General features: G+C 52.5%; 1 protein-coding gene across 4 annotated transcripts in view; it reads right to left on the bottom strand.

Annotated features, from left to right (window-relative positions):
- NTNG2 (netrin G2) overlaps nt 1-20,359 on the bottom strand; it is a 73,439-nt gene that overhangs the window by 22,319 nt on the left and 30,761 nt on the right. For all 4 annotated transcript variants that reach the window (XM_059926607.1, XM_059926610.1, XM_059926611.1 and 1 more), the window contains one exon: nt 18,941-19,584. In XM_059926607.1, coding sequence (XP_059782590.1) covers nt 18,941-19,584 — 644 coding nt within the window. The remainder of the gene's footprint in view (nt 1-18,940; nt 19,585-20,359) is intronic.

Raw genomic sequence — 20,359 nt, 5'->3', positions numbered from 1 at the left:
GGCTATTGACAGGATGAGAATGGGCTGGCTCATGGGGCGTGCTCAGCACAGGGTCGGGCACATAGGGAGACCTCCATAAATACCAGCTGCTTTGCCATTGCTAATGGCCAACGAGTGACATTGGTGGGAATGTGGGGGGATCCCCAGGAACAAAGATCGTCCTTATTCGGCAGCCCCCAGGTGCCCAGCCCCAAGGGACAGGTCCCCTTATCCACGCTGTCCTGCCAACACCCTACCCCAGAGCCCCCCTGCCGAGATCAGCTGGCCTGTTCTCCAGGCCCCTTGGGACACGCCCACTGTCCTCTTAGAGTCGCTTCCATGAAGGGCCTCCTGTCACTACAATTGCCAGATTTAGCAAATAAAAATATAGCATGCCTGGTTAACTTTGAATTTCAGGTAAACACTGAATAACTTTTTAGTATAAGTACAGGCGTGTCTTGGAGATATTGCGAGTTCAGTTCCAGACCAGTAAAGCAAATATCACAATAAAGCGAGTCACATGAATTTTTTTGGTTTTCCAGTGCACATAAAAGTTATGTTTACACTATACTGTAGTCTATTAAGTGTGCAATAGTATTATGTCTAAAAAAATGTACATACCTTAAGTAAAAAAATATTATATTGTGAAAAATGTTAACCATCACCTGAGCCTTTGGTGAGTTGTAGGAGTAACATCACAGATCACTGACCACCACAACCAATGTAATAATAATGAAAAAAAGTTTGAAGTAGTGCGAGAATTACCAAAATGTGACACAGAGACCCGAAGTGAGCAAACGCTGTTGGGAAAACAGCACCGATTGACTTGCTCGATGCAGGGCTGCCACAAACCTTCAATTTGTAAAAAAACACATTATCTGCGAAGTTCAATAAAGTGAGAGCAATAAAACAAGGTTTGCCTGTATGTCCCATGAAATACCTGGGACACGCTTACACTAAAAAAATTGTTTGTGGTTCATCGGAAATTCAGATTTAGCTGGCATCCTGCATTTTATCTGGCAGCCCTACCTGCCACCCCTGCTCACCCACATGGTGAGCCTTGGCCCTCTGGCCCGACCCCTGACCCCTCTCAAGGCCTGGCCTGGGTGTCCCCACCCACCCATCAGTAGCTGGCGGGGCTGCCTGCCCTCCGGAGACGAGGCCACTGGCTGCCTTCTCCTCTAAGTCGCTAAGTCGTTTCTTTTTCTCTAGTTGACGAGTCCCTAACGAGCCCCAGGGGACCATGACTGTCCGGAGGCAGGACCGAGCCTCACCTGCACGGGACGGCCATCCCAGACAACCCGAGTTCTCAGGGAAATGTGCCCTGCTCCTGCCAGGAGACTGACATGCTGACTTCACCCGCTCCCGTCCACCTGCCGGGCCCGGCCGGGGGCCTGACAGCCGCACGAAGCACGAAGCACGAAGCGGTCGTCGGGACGGCGGGGGCACCAGCCCGTGCCAGGCGCCAGCGTGCCCTGCCCCGCAGGGAGGGGCGGGCAGCGCCTGGGAGCTGCTGGCGGGAGCGCCATCTGGACACGGGCCTGGCACCAGTGCGCCACGAAAATCGGAAATCGTGAGCCGGGCCCTCCCCTCCTCAGGGTGAGAGAAGCGGGGTGTTTGGAGCGCCTCCCAGACAGCAGGGTGGAGGAATGTAGGTCAACTCCTGGCTGCCGGAAAGAGTGATGTCATCGGCTCCTGGGGGAGAGATGGGGAAGTGGTGAGTTTAGGCGAGCGAGAGAGCCGGGTGCCGGAGCCGGGCAGGGAGGAGGGGGCCAGGGCTGGTTCCCCTCAATGGTCAAACCTGCCAGGATTTCAGAGCAGTCACAGGGACCCCTCGGTGAGCACAGGTGGGGCGCCTGGGAGAGCGCAGGCCCCCGGGGGGTTCTTGGTAATCGATCACCTCTTCCTGGTGTCTCCCCCACTTCTTTTACCACTTGTCCAAACATCATTGCATATGGAGACTTCTGGGAGTGGGTGGGTGTATTTCTGACACCTTGAAGGCCAGGGTCGCTTGAAACAAACTTCTATTTTAAAGCCGCCAGCAGTGTCTTCCCATTTCCCTTGTCAGAGAGAGCATTTATTTCTGGGGAAAGACTGTTCATTTGTTTGGGGAAAAACAGTTCAGTGGGCTGTTGGGTTTATAGGGAAGCAAACCCCAAGCCTATGCTGGCCTGGAGATGTTAGCACGTGAGGGTGGACACATGCGGGAGAAGGCTGACCTCGAGAAGGGCACTTCCCTTGTGGAGGGGCTCAGGCATCTGGGGTTGGAGGCCTGGACTCCAGGGAGGAAGGATGCAGCCATGAGAGGGGGCTGGGGGCTCCCGAGAGAGGTGGTCCAGGGGCTGCCCCTCCCAGGCAGCAGGTGGCCACGGCCCATGGCTGGGTCTCCAGGTCAGTGCTGGCTGATGGCCATCCTTTGACGTGTTCTCTTCGTACGTGATCATTCCCCTTCACTCGCCCCAGCCTGTGAATCCACGTGTGATAGATCACTGTGGCCTGGGGGTGTTAGATCTTCTTTGGGGGATTAAGGGAGAGACCGTGTCCTTGGCTGGTGCGCAGCAGCGTGGAGAGATTGGCAGCCTTCAAGGAAGCAAGCAATGGTCAGGAGAACCTCTCCTGATCCTAGAGAGGCTGGATCAAGACGTGACCAGTAATGAGAAGGACATAGTTGGGGATCTTGCTAAGGGAAGCCTATAAAATATTGGACTCATAGCTAACGAGTGGAATGGGGGCAGGGCTAGGGTACTAGTGGGAAGAGGGCTCCTGGATGCTGGAGAACTTGAACCGTCTGGGTCAAAAGGCTTCAACTCAAGGCCTGAGACCCCGAGAAGAGGGGGCACTGAAAGCCGAGCTGCAGGGCGCGGGTGTGCAAGGCCTCGGCCACCTGGCGTGACCTGGCTCTCTCAGGGTAATGTGGATAAATGCCGGCTGCTGCATCTCCTGGAACGCAGTCAGGCTGGCAATTGAGTTCATTGCCAAATCAGATTTGGGCTTCTGTGCGAAGTCCTTTTATATTAAGTGCTTTAACGTACATCACCTCCTCCAGTCTATTGATAAATCCTATTACCCATTATGAAGCCAGAGGCAGCTTGCCAGCCAACAGGAGAGAGGCTGATGGAGGGGTGCTGGGGGGCTCAGGCGTGTGGCTTGGGGGAGACACGGTGGGTATGACCAGGCTGGTTGACTAAAGCAAGATCACCTCTTCCCCTGTGGGAGGGCTCAACACCCTGGAGGGAAGGGCCAGGCCTGGGTCGGGGGAGAGGGGGGGAATGTGCGGAGCGCTGGCCGTGATGGTGGAGGGGCAGCGATGGGGTGGGGGTCAGCCAGCCCGTTGGTTTTGTCTACCCACCTCCTGGCTCCCGGATTCCAGACCCCTTCTCCTCCGAAAGAGTTACGGATATTAAGACCCATTTGTTCATGTAAGTGAGTTCATTTGTTCATGAATGAATGAGCGAATGATTTCAACGAATACACAGCATTCCTGCCCGGTTCTCAGTGCTGGCCTTACAGGGTCAGGAACACAGACCCAGACTCTGTTCTCTCAGAGCTCGGAGCCCGGGGTGGGGGGAGGGGGAGGGCAGCTGGGTACAGGCGTGTGTGTGCAGCAACGCACCTGTGACAATGCAGTGGGATTGCTGTGCTCTTTGAAGGCCAGAGGAGGGGAGGCAAGGGCTGGCCGCCCAGATCTCCAGCCTGCGGGGACCCCGGAGGGGCGCTCTCCGAGCCAAGCCCTGAGGAATGAGGAGTTTGCCAGACAGGAGGGGTGGATGGGGTGGGTTGTGCTCCGGGCAGGGGGCTGATCTGTGAGGACTCAGGGCCCAGGCTGCCCAGGGAGGTGAGAGGAAGGATCTGTGGTCCACGGGAACGGAGTTTCTAAGGTCAACGGGAAGCCGCTGAAGGGTGTTGTTCAGGGAAGTGATGTGACTGGGTTTGGGTTTGGGGAAAAATCTCCGCGTGGAAGGGGCAAGGCTGAAGGGGGCAAGACCAGTCCTCTCCCCAAACAAAATCCTGATGCGGCGTGTGCCCCTCTCCGTGGGGCAGGGGTAGTGATGGGGTCCATGTAGGAAACTGCTCAGGCTGACAGAGTGGGATGGGAGAGGTGGGTAGGAATCCAGAGACGAGACGGTCACACTGGTCAGAATGGCCATCATTAAAAAGTCTACAAATAACAAATGCTGGAGAGGGTGTGGAGAAAAGGAAGCCCTCCTACATTGTTGGTGGGAATGTAAGTTGGTGCTGCTATTATGGAGAACAGTATGGAGGTTCCTCAGAAACTAAAAACAGAATTACCATATGATCCAGCAATCGAACTGCTGGGTATATATCCAGACGAAACTCTAATTCAAAAAGATACATGCACCCCTATGTTCATAGCAGCACTATTCACAACAGCCAAGACATGGAAACAACCGAAGTGTCCATCGACAGATGAATGGATAAAGAAGATGTGGTACATACATACAATGGAATACTACTCAGCCACAAAAAAGAATGAAATAATGCCATTTACAGCAACATGGATGGACCTAGAGATGATCATACTAAGTGAAGTAAGTCAGAAAGAGAAAGACAAATACTATGTGATATCACTCATATGTGGAATCTAAAATATGACACAAATGAACCTAACTATGAAACAGAAACAGATTCACAGACATAGAGAACAGACTTGTGGTTGCCAAGGGGGAGAGGGTTGGGGGAGGGGTGTAGTGGGAGGTTGGGGTCAGCAGATGTCAGCTTTTATATATAGAATGGATAAAAAACAAGGCCTTCCTGTATAGCACAAGGAACTATATTCAGTATGATATAGTTATCCTATGATTAAACTATAATGGAAAAGAATATATAAAAAAGAATGTATATATATATGTATAACTGAGTCACTTTGCTGTACAGCAGAAATTAACACAACATTGCAAATCAACTATACTTCAATTTAAAAAAAGATATTAAAAAAAAAGGAACCCAGAGGTAGGCATTTCCCCACAGAGTGGAAAGAGGCAACTCCAAATGGGGGAGAGGCACCTGGACTCCCTGAGGCCAGGGCAGCCCAGACGAGGCCCCTCGTTGACCCTGGGCTCCTGCAGAAGCCTCGGCTTGTCCTATGGGTCAGCCTCTGTGAGCTGGGGTGCACGAAGGCGGTGGAGCGTGTGATGTGTATGTGACCGGTGCTTGTGGAAGTGGATTCACGCGTGTAGGTGGGGCAGGTACGTGTGTACATATTAGGGAGCACCTGTAAATCTAAAACGTGCTTGAGGGACTTCCCTGGTGGTCCAGTGGTTAAGACTCCGCGCTCCCAATGCAGGGGACCCGGGTTCAATCCCTGGTCAGGGAACTATATTCCGCACGCCGCAATGAAGATCCGCGTGCCGCGACTAAGACCCGACGTGACCAAGTAAATAAATTAATTAAAAGTAAATAAATAAGACATGCTTGATATGGGTGGCGTGCCAGCAAGCCTTCAAAATGACCCACTCCAGGCTCCCTCTGTTGCGGGGTAGAGAAGCAGCCCAGCCGGGGCTCTCCAGCCCTGTCTGTCCTGCCCATGTCTCATTAGCCTCAGTTACAGCTAATAAGGTCCCTCCAATCGCCAAGCTGGGGGCGGGGCAGAGAGCCAGACAGGAGAGCAGAGATCCAGGGATTCAACTTGGCTGGAGAGGGTCCCCCAGGTGAGCGATGTACCCGTGGAAATGGGGTTTTGCTCAGGTAACTAAATACTGACTCCTTACAAATAACAAGGGCTCCCATTTCCCAAGCACCTACTGCATGTCGGGCCTTGAGCTGACCTACAAGTTCTCAGACTGTCCTCAAAACAGTAGGATCCCATTTCACAGATGGGGAAACTGAGGCTCGGGAAAATTGAAGAGACTTGCCCTGGACCATAAACTAGCAAATGAAAGAGTCTGAATGCAGACACAGTCTTCTCTTTGACACCAAGATGTGCCGCTATCGACTCATTACAAAGAGACCTCAGAGCCCGGAGGATGGCTGCCCTTGGTTGCCGGGACGATATGGGGTCTTTAGAAGTGTGAGAAGCAGGGTTTCTGGCCTAAATATTGTCTGTCAGCCCGCACCTGTTCTCTTCTCCTTGTACATCGTGGAAAACCGCCCCCCCCCCACCCCATCCTCTCAGGCCCTCCACCCTGCGCTGATGGCTTTCTCCAGCACTTTCCCCTGCTGTTCCTTTCTGTTATCTCTGCATCATCACCAGAACCCCAGGGTGCTGCGGTCCCTCCCTCTTTTCAGGAAGAACCCTTTCCTTCCCTCAAACTCCCCACCAGCTTGTACTCCATTTCCCTGCTCCCTTTCATGATCAAACCTCTTGAAAGCCTTATCAACACCACTTTTGTTTTTTTTAACCCCTGATTCATTCTTTTAAAATTTTCTGCATTCACCCTGGAATCCACCCAAGATGGGCTTTGTCCCCGACTCCCCCAAATCTGCTCTCCCAAGGTCACCTTTGACCTCCATGTTGCTAAGTCCACGGACCCACCTGGCTGTCCTCTGTCTGGACCCCTCAGTGGCACTGGACACTGACGCCCATGCCCCCTGGACATGCTCCTCCCGCTGGGCTTTAGGGCACCATCCTTCCCGACTTTCTCCCCTCTATGGCTCCTTGTTCTCCGTGTCCTGCCTTCACTGTCCAACTTCCCAGGGCTCCATGCCAGGCCAGCTCTCATCTCCCTCCTCGTTCTCAGAGCCTCACACGCTCCCATGGCGTCAGGGGTCACCTCTAAGCCCAGGACTCCTGGGTTGCTTGCCCTTCAGACTTGGACGTCCAAATGCTCCCATGCCTCAAGGGCACCTCACAGCAACAGGTCAAAACAGAACTCTGTCTTCCTCTGGGGGCACAGCCACTTGGGAAAACCATTCTGCAGTTTCTTATAAAGTTAAACACACATTTATCATGTGACCCTACAATCCCACACCCAGGGATTCACTCAAGGGAAATGAAAGCCTATGCTCATACCCAAACCTTTACACGAATGTTCAGAGCAGCTCTATTCATGGCTGCCCCAAACTGGCAGCAACTGAGATTCCCTTCTCTGAGTGGATGTGTTAGGGAACCATCGACTGAAACCGCTCACCTTGGCCAGGCACGATGACGACCGCTTGCCTGAGTTGTCTCACAACAGGAGGTCCCGATAAGGAACACGGTGCTGCCGCCAAAAACTAGCCAGAAGAATTTGGGAGGGGCCAAAAAGAGGGAGGAGACGCCAGCCCATAATATGTCCTACCAACCTCCCAGAAACCCTTGCGCTGGAATCCATCTTGGCTGAGAGATGCGCGCGCCACCAGGAAGGACCCTGAGTCAGAAAAAGTATGGGTGAAGCAAGATGATTGGCCAGAGACAACCCAGAAACTAACCCAATTACCATAAAACCTGAGACTGCGAGCCACGTGGCAGAGCAGGTCTCCTGGGCTCCCTTACCCTGCTGCTCTCCGCCCGGGCGCCCCTTCCCAATAAAGTCTCTTGCTTTGTCAGCACGTGTGTCTCCTTGGACGATTCATTTCCAAGTGTTAGACAAGAGCCCACTTGGGCCCTGGAAGGGGTCCCCCTTCCTGCAACAAATGGACGGAACTGCGGTGCACCCAGCCCCTGGGCGGGATGCTCTCCAGCAATAAAAAGGACCACGCTTGATGGCAACAACACAAGCACCTTGAGGGCACCGCGCTGAGCGAAGGAAGCCTCTTACATGCTGTGCGACTCCATTTACAAGACGTTTTCAAAAAGACAAAACTTATGTAAATTGATACAGCCACTATGGAGAACAGTATGGAGGTTCCTTAAAAAACTAAAAATAGAACTACCATATGACCCAGCAATCCCACTACTGGGCATATACCCTGAGAAAACCATAATTCAAAAAGAGTCATGTACCAAAATGTTCATTGCAGCTCTATTTACAATAGCCAGGACATGGAAGCAACCTAAGTATCCATCATCGGATGAATGGATAAAGAAGATGTGGCACATATATACAATGGAATATTACTCAGCCATAAAAAGAAACGAAATTGAGTTATTTGTAGTGAGGTGGACGGACCTAGAGTCTGTCATACAGAGTGAAGTAAGTCAGAAAGAGAAAAACAAATACAGTATGCTAACACATATAAATGGAATCAAAGGGGAAAAAAAAAAAAAGTCATGAAGAACCTAGTGGTAAGACGGGAATAAAGACACAGACCTACTAGAAAATGGACTTGAGGATATGGGGAGGGGGAGGGGTGAGATGTGACAGGGTGAGAGAGTGGCATGGACATATATACACTACCAAATGTAAAATAGATAGCTAGTGGGAAGCAACCGCATAGCACAGGGAGATCAGCTCTGTGCTTTGTGACCACCTAGAGGGGTGGGAGGGAGGGAGATGCAAGAGGGAGGAGATATGGGAACATATGTATATGTATAACTGATTCACTTTGTTATAAAGCAGAAACCAACACACCATTGTAAAGCAATTATACTCCAATAAGATGTTTAAAAAAAAAAAAAAAGGACAAAACTGTAGTGACAGAGATCAGTGTTTGCTGAGGGCTGGGGGCCGGGAGAGGAGGGTGTGGCTACAAGGGGGCAGCTCGAGGGAGCTCTCTGCAGAGATGGACTGTTCTGTGTCTTGACTGTGCTGGTGGTCATATGAACCTACATGGGTTAAAATTCATAGAACTGCACTCCCAAAGGTCAATGTTACTGTATGATAATATACAAAACAAAATGTAAACATATTAAAAAATTTCTTCCAGAAACTTCTTCCTCCACCGGCTGTCCCCACTTGACTAGATACAATCTCCATCCACGCAGGGTCTCCAGCCAGAATCCGGGGCTCCCCTGGATGCCTCCAGCTCCCACCAGCCACTCCGTCAACTCCATCCCCAGGCAGCCCTCGGCTCCCATCTCCACGTCCAGAACCCGGTCCAGGCTGTGGTTTGTCTCCGTGGAAACGGCCTGGTCTCCCTCCAGATGCCCCTCCCAACTCAAGCGGCCAAGCATCAGAAATCAGGTAGTGTTACCTCCTTGCCTAAGATCCTGCAATGGCTTTCCCTGAACTTAGAACAAAACCAACTCCCTCCCGAGGCTGCAGGGCTAGCACCACCTGGCCCTGTCCCCTCTGCTCTCATGGCGCTCACACACTCTAGCCACGTCACATTAAGTTCTTAGAAGGCATCACCCGTGAGGTGAAGGCAGGGCCTTTGCACCTGCTGTTCCCCTGCCGGGAATGCACCTCCACCTGCTCCCGCTCACCCTTCCACCTTCAAAGCTTCCTCCTCGGGCTTCCCTGGTGGCGCAGTGGTTGAGAGTCTGCCTGCCAATGCAGGGGACGTGGGTTCGAGCCCTGGTCTGGGAAGATCCCACATGCCGCGGAGCAACTAGGCCCGTGAGCCACAACTACTGAGCCTGCGCATCTGGAGCCTGTGCTCCGCAACAAGAGAGGCCGCGATAGTGAGAGGCCCCCGCACCGCGATGAAGAGTAGCCCCCGCTTGCCACAACTAAAGAAAGCCCTCGCACAGAAATGAAGACCCAACACAGCCAAAAAATAAATAAATAAACAAATGTGGGGTTTAAAATGTTCTGATAAAAAAAAAAAAAAAGCTTCCTCCTTGGGGGCCTTCCCCCACCACCTGGGCCCCGGTGTCAGGTCGGCCCTCCCAGCCACCCTCCCTATAGTCCCCTCGGTTTGTTACCTTCCCAGCACCTTTAGTCACCTGTGGTGGTTTGGTTTGTTTATTCCTATCTCCCTACTAGACTGTAAACCCCGTGGGGCTCTTGGATCTGAAGCACCTGGCTGTGTTGGACACATAGTAGGTCCCTGTTATGGATTGAATTGTGTCCCCCAAAAAGACAGATTGAAGTTCTATCTATGCTGGTGCCTGTGATTGTGACGTGATATGGAAACAGGGTCTTTGCAGATGTGATTAAGATGAAGTGATACTGGAGTAGGGTGAGCCCTTAGTCCAGTATGACTGCTGTCCTTCTAAGAAGAAGAGATATGGGGAGAACACTCTATCGAGACAGAGGCACAGAGAGAAGACGGCCACGAGAAGACAGACGAAGGGATGGGGAGCTGCGCCTACAGCCAGGGGCTTCCCGCAGCAGCTAGGAGAACGGATCCTCCCTGACAGGTTTTGGGGAGAGCATGGCCCTGCCACCACCTTGATTTCAGACTTCAAGCCCCCAGAACTGTAAGACAATACATTTCTGTTGTTTTAAGCCCACCTGATCTGTGGTACTTGGTGATGGCAGCCCTAGGAAACTAACTAATACAAGTGCCCATTAAAAATATCCGTTGAATGAATTAATACGACAGTGACAAAACTCTCAGAAGGAAATCCTCCCCACTCAGAGAGAGAAAGGGGGGCGCTCGTTCTCCCCAGCACTGTTGGAAGGCATTACTGTCAGGGATTCCATCCCTAACTCACCCACCGGGGCCCCATATCTTCTGAGACCCCAGCCAAACCCAGGACCCCCCTCCTGCCCCCTCCCACCAGGGCTGGGGCCACACCTGGTAGGTGAGCAGCCCAGAGGTACCCAAAGGAGCCTGGATAAATGCCCCATGGGTCCCCCTGCCACACTTGGCAGTGGACACCCCCCATATCCTCAGCACAGCTCTGCCCCCGCCCCATTCCTCAGCAGACGACAATATTGTGCATGTCCCATCTTTGGTGGGAGGAAGTGGTTCAGGAAGCTTGGCAGGTTTGGTTAAAGGGTGTAAACTGCACCCACAAAAATCTCTGTCCTTAATGAGCTGGGAACATATATGTTGGGTTGAAAAAATAAAAAATGGAACATGAAACTGATTCTCCAAACGTTTTGGGATCATGGACCCCTTTGGCAATGGAATAAAAACTAAGGCCCTCACTCGGGCCGACCTCACACCCACACAATGCTAGCATGTATTTCCGGGAGTCCAGGACCATTAAAGCCCACTCTCCTGAAAGCCCACGGGCCCCACAGAAGGACCTCCAGGCTGTGCCCTGTGACCCTGGTGTTTTATTGACACAGTGGTGACCCTAGCACTTACTGCATGTTTACCACAGCCTGGCCAAGGCTCTGAGCCTCTTCATGGGTTGTCTGATTTAAACTCCATGGTTATGGGACTTCCCTGGTGGTGCAGTGGTTGAGAATCCGCCTGCCAATGCATGGGACACAGGTTCGAGCCCTGGTCCGGGAAGATCCCACATGCCGCGGAGCAACTAAGCCTGTGCACCACAACTACTGAGCCTGCGCTCTAGAGCCCACGAGCCACAACTACTGAGCCTGCATGCCACAACTACTGAAGCCTGTGTGCCTAGAGCCCGTGCTCCGCAACAAGAGAAGCCACCGCAATGAGAAGCCCGCACACCACAACGAAGAGTAGCCCCTGCTCGCAGCAACTAGAGAAAGCCCGTGCACAGCAACGAAGACCCAACGCAGCCAAAAATAAAACAAACAAGCAAACAAAAAAACTCCATGGTTATTATCTCCATTTTATGGAGGTGGGAAAGGAGCCACAGACAAGTTAAGAAACTTGCCCTGGGTCACACCTGAGCCAGGATTTGCACCTGGACAGTCTGACATGGAAGCCATCCACCTATTTCTTTTTCATCTTGTGTGTGTGTGTGTGTGTGTGTGTGTGTGCATGTGTGTGTTAAAATATACATAACATAAAACTTACTATTTTGCCATTTTAAAGTGTATAGTTCAGTGACATTAAGTACATTCACATTATTGTGCAACTATCATCAATATCCTTTTCTAGGGACTTCCCTGGTGGTCTAGTGGTTAGGACTCAGTGCTTTCACCACCGTGGCCAGGGTTCAATCCCTAGTCAGGGAACTAAGATCCTGCAAGCTGTGCGGTGCAGCCAAAAATAAAATAAAATTAACAAACAAACAAATAGAAGCAATTACCTTTAAAAAATATCCTTTTCCAGAACACTTACATCACCCCAAACAGAAACTCTATACCCTCTAAATAACTCTCCATTCCCCCCTCCCTCCAGCCCCTGGCAACCTTATCCGATTTTCCATCTCTGTGAATTTGCCTATTCCTGGTGCCTTACAGATGTGGACTCACAGAGTATTTGTCCTTCTGTGTCTGGTTTATATCATCCATGTTGCAGCAGGTGTCAGGAATTCCTTGCTTTTCAAGGCTGAATAATATTCCATGGTATGTACTGATCACATTTTGTTAATCCATCATCAGTTGATGGACACTTGGGTTATTTCCACCTTTCCACCATGCGAATAATGCTGCTAGGAACGTGGATGCACAAGTATCTATTCAAGTCTCTGCTTTCAGTTCTTTTGGGTATATACCCGGGAGCGGAATTGCTGGATCATATGGGAATTCTATGTTTAATTTTTTTGAGGAACCAAAAAACTGTTTTCCACAGCAGCTGCACCATTTTACATTCCTACCAATAGTGCACAAGGGTTCCTATTTGTCCACATCCTCGCCAACACTCGTTGTTTTCTGTTTTTCTGACAGTAGTCATCCTAAGGGGGCATCTCCTTCTATTTCTTAACCTCCAAGCCTCAGTTTCCTCATCCGCGTACTGGGGACAATGGCCCTCAAGGGGCAGGACTCAATGAGGAAACACACATACGGGACTTAGAATACCACACGGCCCGTAAGAACTGCTCAGCAATGACAGCTAATGTTACTGAAGGGGGGAGCCCCACCCCCCCAACCCCAGGTGGGGGTCACAGAGCTACAAGGGTCAGTGCAGGCAGAATAAAGTCACACGCTTCCCTTCTCGCCCATGTTCCCTGTCGATCAGAGAAGGAAGAGACTAGATGGAGGGCGGGGCAAGTACGTGCAGTAAGTGGAAAGGCCTCTGCTCTCTCTGATCCCCTCCCCCTCCCACTCCCCTCCACACACACACACACACACACACACACACGTGCACAAAGCCTTCTTCCCTCCTGCGGTTTCTATTCTCGTCCTAAGTTCCGTCTATCTCCAGTTACTGCGTGATCAATACAGACAGGACGTTTATGGAAGAAGACAAGAAGGCAAGAAAGGGGCAGGGGGTCAAGGGAGGAGAAAACCAGGTGGGTGCTGGCTGGCCCGGGGCCTTGGATGAGAAGCCAGACCCCAGCAGCATCTGGGAAAGCCGGTGGATTCTCACACCGACCAAATTTTAAAATGGCATCTATAGTTCCTGTTCACTTAATCAGTGGTGTACAGATCAGGTGCACAGGACCTTCATCTGATGCGTGGGACCTCTCTCCATCATCTCCCACCAACACCACCCTGCTTGGCTTGAATACCTCCAAGAATGGGGAACTCACTCTTCCATTCCAGCTGGACTGGTTCCCTGGAGCCTCCAAGAGTTTTCTGGGTGGAGGACTTTGCCCTGGGGCAGGGCCTGGGGGTGAGAATAGGATGACCATTTCCCCTTCCCTCTGCCCCAGATCCAGAGTCAGCAGGCTGTTTACCCGGAGTTTGTCCACACTTCAGATCCCAGGTGTCCGTCCTGCCAGGGGCCTGCAGAATACTGTGAGTGTAGTGGCTATGTTGTCACAGCTGTGAGAAGACAGGCGGGTCTCAGAGCAGAGGGGGCACACTGACAGCTTGTGAGCTGCCTTGGGCTGCAGGTGTGTTTTGTTTTACCTGCACAGGATTTTCAAAGAACTTTGAGTAGGTGCCAGTATTTCAAAAAGCAAGTGATTTCACATATATATCTGCTATGTGCCTTCTCTCACAACATCAGAAGATGTGGCCACATCTGGTCTGCCTCTCTCCCTGACCTCTCCGGCTACCTAGCCAGAGGAATGGGACACTAGGGTAAGCTCTTCAAATACATCATTTCACTGAAGCCTCACCCCAAGCTGGTGAGGTCGTTATCATATCTCCATTTTGCAGATGGGAAAACTGAGGCTTAGACAGGTTAAGGTGATCCAGTTAATCAGTGATGGAGGCAGGATTCAAACCCTGGTTGGTCTAATGATGCCGTCTTCTACCTGGGGGTTCCCACCTCTCCACTTCCTTGAGGAGATTTGTAAAGATAAAGCCTTCTGGACCTCTCCCCAAACTTGTGGGATCCAGAGCTCTTAGCAGTGGGGCTGGGGAGCCCGTTGTTTTAAAATGCCCTCCTGAGGATTTCCCTGGCGGTCCAGTGGTTAAGAATCTACCTTCCAATGTAGGGGACGGGGGTTCGATCCCTGGTCGGGGAACTAAGATCCCACATGCCGTGGGGCAACCAAGTCCGCATGCCGCAACTAGAGAGAAACCCACGCACTGCAACGAAAGAGCCCGCGTGTCAGATCCCGCATGTGGCAACGAAGGACCCTGTGTGCCGCAACTAAGACCCGACGCAGCCAAAAATAAAATAAATAAATATTGAAAAAATAAATAAATGAAGTAAAATGCTCTCCTGTATGAAGCTGGTTGGATGTGGGCCTGGCTGCCCTTGACCACTGTGTCGGGGGTGCAGGTGGGGGCCCTGTCTCTTCTCCAAGCACCATCTCATTCCTCCTCAAATCCGGTGCCGCCCCGGACTTGCCCAGTTAAAGCCAGCCGCTCTCCCAGTCCACACCTGAGTTTCCCTGTGTGTGGAAGGAGAAAATCGCTCCTGCCCCCTCCCAGCCTTCCAGGAACGGGAGCAACTTAACGGGCGGGACCCCCCTCTTCTCTTTATCTCAGACCCAGAGTAAGCAGGACTGGCAAGGCTGTTTTGCCTGGTCCTGAAGGGAGGGGAGGCCGGTGGTGGGCCGGGACCTCCAGATGCTGGAGGCTACTTTGCTCCCTGCACCACTGCCCTGTGGGGCTGCGGTTCGCTCTCCTCCTTCCTCTCACCCCCTGATTTGTACCAGGTCCTCATCCCCAGGGGCCTGGGCTTCTCCATCTGCTCCATCCTCCTCCCCCAGAGCCAGGTGCTTGCTGGCTGGAAATAGCCAACATGAGTGACAGGGCTGGAAGCATCCATGGTATCAAAGACCTTTGGATTCCATAGAGGGATGGACTTGAGCTTGGGCACACTTGGGTTGGACCTTGACTGTTTGGTGTTCAGTTTCGCTGTGTGATCTACTTATGTCCCCTGACCTCGGCCTCCTTATCTAAAAACACAAGGTAGAGGGGAATGCCATCCCTGTGGGAAAGGCTCTATGGGGCGGAGATCAGGTCCGGCTTGCTCAATGCTCCAGCTTGCGGGGTCTTAGAGATTTAATAACCATGTGGGAAGTGAATGACTACTGATTAACTAAGGTGTATGTGAGCCCTTAGCTCACTGCTCAACAGGAAAGGAGCCCACAGCAAACACTCAATAAATATCAGCTACTATTGTTAGCAGGCCACAGGGGGAGGCACCGTGTAACTCTGGGTCATGAAATTCTGAGCAAATACCAGAACAGCTTCAGTCTGAAATCCCAGCACCCGAGAGCCCCGGGATCCTCAGGTCACTACTCAGGAACACCAAGGGCATCATCTGGGTGGGCCCACGGGCACCGTTGCCACCCCACCCTGCCCCTCTGGCCTCTCTGGCTCCCAGGCACAGCTGGACTTTCCCACCTGGAATTTAAAAAGGAAAAGTAGAGGAAGTCACAGCCCGTTGCTGAAGCATCTAACTAGACCTAATTAATCGATTAGCCAAGCTGCCGCTTTCCTGCCAACCAGCCGCCTGAAGAGGACTTACTTTATCTGTGAATTGATTGCGTACTTTCACCACCACTACAGCTAATCCCCACCACCCACAGAGGCTGGGTGCCAACGGGAACTGGGAGCTGCTGGGCAGGGACCGCCCTGCCACGTTGCCAGGGAGGCACGGGCTCCAGGCAGCCCCAGTCCTCAGGTTACAGACAGGAAACTGAGGTCCAGAGAGGGGTGCAGGCAGGCGGGGCTGGAACCCAGCTCACCTGACCCCCAGGTCACCTGGCACCAGAACAGCCCTCTTGATTTGGATGAGGCTGAAAAGCTGAGGCTCTTTCCTGCCCAGCTCTGTCCCTCTGTTCCTTCCCAAGTATGATCTGCCCCACTTCTGCATCTCAGGGTCCCTCCTAAGAGAAAAAGGACCTTCACCCCTGGCTGAGGTGTAAGGGGCACTACAGGTCCTGGCTGTCACCATCCAGCACAGACCCTGCAGCTGGCCCAGACCTCAGGACCCTGCACGAGCCGCCTAATGAAGTGGCAGGCAGGCCCTTGATTAGACTCCTGAAGATGAGGGACACCCCCGTAGCAACCCAAGGAGGTTAGAAAAGGGGCCACAGCCCCCAGAAAGGGTGGGGATCTTGTTTCTACCTCTGAACTGCTAAGCTGTTGGGTTGGTGGATGGGAGGGTCTTAAAAGAATCAGACCATTGCATCCCCAGGGCTGGCAGACGTCACCAAGATGACCAACGGCCCAAAGCCTGCACACAGATCTGAGAAACAGAGCAGGAGCTTGATGCTTGACTCCCCGCTACCACAATAGCTGCCATATATCAGGTGGTTTCCAGACCATTCCTGGTTTAAAATAGCCTGCCCCAAGTGCGGGCGGGTTAGGAATCACGGGTGTCAGAACCACAGGCCCCTGCATGTGCACCTGCCTCACTGCCACCCGCTGGCCTTGAACTTGACCCCACCTCATGAATTGCTTGCCTTTGCCTTGGCCCACCTGGAATCCACACACAGAGTCAAAGGAAAATAAAATGCAGACACAGCGGAAAACCAAAACCCCACACCGCCCCTGCCCACCCCTACTCCGCAGGTGTGACCACAGTGGGAAGTTAGTACACAGGCTTCCAGCCCCGAACGGACTTCTTTCCAATGTCAATGTCAACAGACAAATCATGTGTGCGGGCATATTACATATTTTACAAAAATGGGATTATACTATACACACCATGCAGCAAACTGGCTTTTGCACTCATCAGTAATTATATACTCGGGCAGTCTGTAGAGCCTGTTGTGGAAAGCTGCCCAGGGTATGTGGTCCCAGCTGGGTTCTGGTACAGCCCTTGCCCAAACTGGCCTAAGCCATGCTCCTGGCCCTAATTATGCCCCAACACCCTTGGGTCTCAACTTGGTCCTTCCTCAACCTGCCCCAGCTCTCGGACGCCATTATTTTGAACACTATTTATTTTATTCAATAAACACTCTGTTAGCATGTGTGACGTGCTAAACCCATAGTAGTTTAAACTACGATGTAATAAACACAAGCTCATAGTAGTTCTGAGTATTTCATCAACTCTAACTCTAACTCATTTAGCTTACCACGATCCAATGTGAGAAGGATGCTCGTTATCTTCCCTGTTCTACGGATGGGGAAACTGAGGCACAGGGAGGCCCTCATCTGGAGGCTCACAGCCAGTCGATGGCAGAGCTGGGAATTCAACCCAGGCCATCCGGCTCCAGAATGCCTACTCCCAACTGTCACACCAGCGGTTCTCAAACGTGAGTGTGTATCAGAATTCTCCGGAGAGCTTATTAAAACACAGATTGCTGGGCCTCACCCCTGGAATTTACGATACAGCAGATCTGGCATGGGGCCCAAGAATTTGCATTTCTAACAAGTTTCCAAGTGACGCTAATGCTGCTGGTCTGGGAATCACACTTAGAGAGCTCTTGTGTTACACGCTGCTGCCCCTTATGATCGACCCCTTGGTTACCAGCGACGGGCCCCCCCAAGCCTCGCTCTTGAGTGCAGACCAGGGTGTTATACCCGTGGCTTGGGATAAAGGCCTTGCCCCTACTGACCAGCAGGTCATCTGTCGAATGAACAGATGATCTGGGACAGCGTGCGACCATTTTATCATCTGCAATCTAAAGAGTTCCTGGGAATCAAAGGCTGTTTTTACCTCCTATGATGGTCTTTTGCCTCCCCCCAAAGTGTCCACAAAACATTTTCTTCTCCAAAGCTGTGAGTAAAGGAATAACTCGGCAGGGTTGGGTTGTCCACACGCTACATAGTCCAAAGAAAAGTCTGGCCCTTAACTAGCTCCTGGGAGGAGTTTATGAGCCTTGGGATGTCCTGCCCAATAAGAGTGTCTTTGTTTACCTGGGGCCTTGGGCCACTCCAGATAATTTAAGCTAATGATGTGATTTATGATGGCGGCCTTGGGCCATGTAGTATCAGCATGACCTGTGGGTCAAGGAATTGGGGACCAAGGTCAACCACGTGGGCAGCCAGCCATGCCTACATAACCAATTCCCAATAAAACCCCTGGATACCCAGGCTTGGGCAAGCTCCTCTGGCTGGCGCTACTCCACACGTGCTATGTCACACATCGTTGCTGCACTGGGAGAGGAAGACCGGAAGCTCGCACTGCTATCTCCCAGAGCCTGCCCTCTGCACCTTTCTCTGTTGCTGACTGTAATCTGTATCCTTTCGTTGTAACAACAGCAACTGTGGGTATAACAGCTTTGCTAGGCTCTGTGAGTCCTTCTAGCAAATCACGGAGCCTGAAGGTGGTCTCGGGCACCCCCCAGACACAAGTGCCCATTCATTGAGTCCGTGGCCACTTACACTGTACCTCCCAAGCACCAGGCTTTAGCTCAAGCCCCACCCACACTGCCCAGGTCTGCTCAGCTCCACCCATCCTCTCCAGACCTCCCAGCCCTGTGGCTAGAGGTAGCCTGGGCCCTACGAAGGACATTTATCAGCCACCATTCACCTCCCTCCATGGAAAAACGCAGGTAGCCCCTTTGATGTAACACCAGGTAACATTCCAGGTACCAGGTAATGTCCCAGGTATCACGTAACATCCTAGGTACCAGGTAACATTCCAGGTTATCAGGTAATATCCCAGAAAACAGGTAACATCCTGGGAACAAGATAATATTCCAGGAACCAGGTAACATCCTGGGTACCAGGTAACGTCCCAGGAACCAGGTACTATCCCAGGAACCATGTCACGTCCTAGGTACCAGGTAACATCCCAGGTATCAGATAACATGCCAGGAAACAGGTAACATCCTAGGCCTCAGGTAACATTCCAGGTATCTGGTAATATCCCAGGAAGCAGGTAACATCCTGGGTACCAGGTCGCCCCCGGGCCTTACCTGCCCATGACCTCGATGTTGGAGATGGCGTAGAAGTACTTGTAGAGGTTCTCCCGCTGCACATACGTGCCGCCCAGCGCCGGGCGCAGCAGCCGCATGCGCAGGTCGGTGAGGGTGAAGAACTCCTTGAGGCCCTTGGCGCTCTCCAGCCGCGTGTACAAGTTGTCCATGTTGCGCAGGCTGGGGCCGGCGAAGATGGCGAAGCGGTCCCGCACCTCGAAGCGCACGTGCTTCTCCTTCTTGGAGCCGGCCCAGCGCGAGTACTCCTCCGTGCACAGCACCCGGTGGGCACCCGACGCCGACAGGTCGCGCGCCCGGCGGGCGGGCATGCCGAAGGCCTCCATGCAGTCCTCTGCGTAGAACTGGTAGGGCTGCCACGTGCGCCCGTTGTCCAGCGACTTCTCCAGCACCATGACGGTGGGCCGGCCGTACTCGAAGGTCACCACCACGTCGTCCGTCAGCTCCACGCTCTTGTTCCACGAGAGGGTGATGTTGGCCTCCAGTGGGCTGGGGTAGCGGCTCCACGTGACACTCTGCCAGTAGGTGGCGAGGCCCTCGTCCTCCCTGTCGAACATGAGCTGCGGCGGGTGAGCCAGGTCCGGGTTGGAGGCGTCACACTCGTTGCTGCACAGGTAGGGGTTCTCCTGCGGGGGTGGGGGGGGAGAAGACCAGGGTGGACACTGGATGCTCTGGGGGGCCCGGGAGCCTTGTCCCAGCCCAGCCCCGCTGTCTGCCCAGAGGTGTCAGAGCCTGTGCTCAGACGTCCGGGCACCAGGAAGCCTCTCTCTTCCGAAGCCCACAAAGACATGCAGCTCTATTGCCTCCCAAGAAAACACATTTGTTCCTACTCTAAGCTCAGACAATCAGGAAGGGCGGGAGCTAGTCACTGCTCCAAGACCCTCCATGGCTCCCCACTGCCTGGAGGGTAAAGCCTTACCGCTTTACCTCGTTGACTCTGACCTCCTCCCACCATATCTGGAGCCACTGTTCCTGGCCTCCCACCTGAGCACTCCTGTCCTCCAGGCCTCCCTTGTCTGTGCCTCTGAGCCTTTGCAGATGGCGTTCCCTCTCCTCGACATGCCCTTCCACTCTCTGTCTGCCTCCAAATTCCTACTCACACTTTTTTTTTTCATCTTTATAGGAGGATAATTGCCTCACAATGCTGTGCCAGCCCCTGCTGTACAACAAAGTGAATCAGCCACATGCATACATATATCCCCATATCCCCTCCCTCTTGAGCCTCCCTCCCACCCTCCCCATCCCACCTCTCTAGGTCATTGCAAAGCACCGAGCTGATCTCCCTGTGCTACGCAGCTGCTTCCCACTAGCTATCTGTTTTACATTTGGTAGTGTATATATGTCAACGCTACTCTCTCACTTCGTCCCAGCTTACCTTTCCCCCTCCCCGTGTCCTCAAGT

The sequence above is a fragment of the Balaenoptera ricei genome, chromosome 6, assembly GCF_028023285.1.
Source record: "Balaenoptera ricei isolate mBalRic1 chromosome 6, mBalRic1.hap2, whole genome shotgun sequence".
Classification (NCBI taxonomy): Eukaryota; Metazoa; Chordata; class Mammalia; order Artiodactyla; family Balaenopteridae; genus Balaenoptera; species Balaenoptera ricei.
This window is presented reverse-complemented; position numbering and strand designations above follow the sequence as displayed.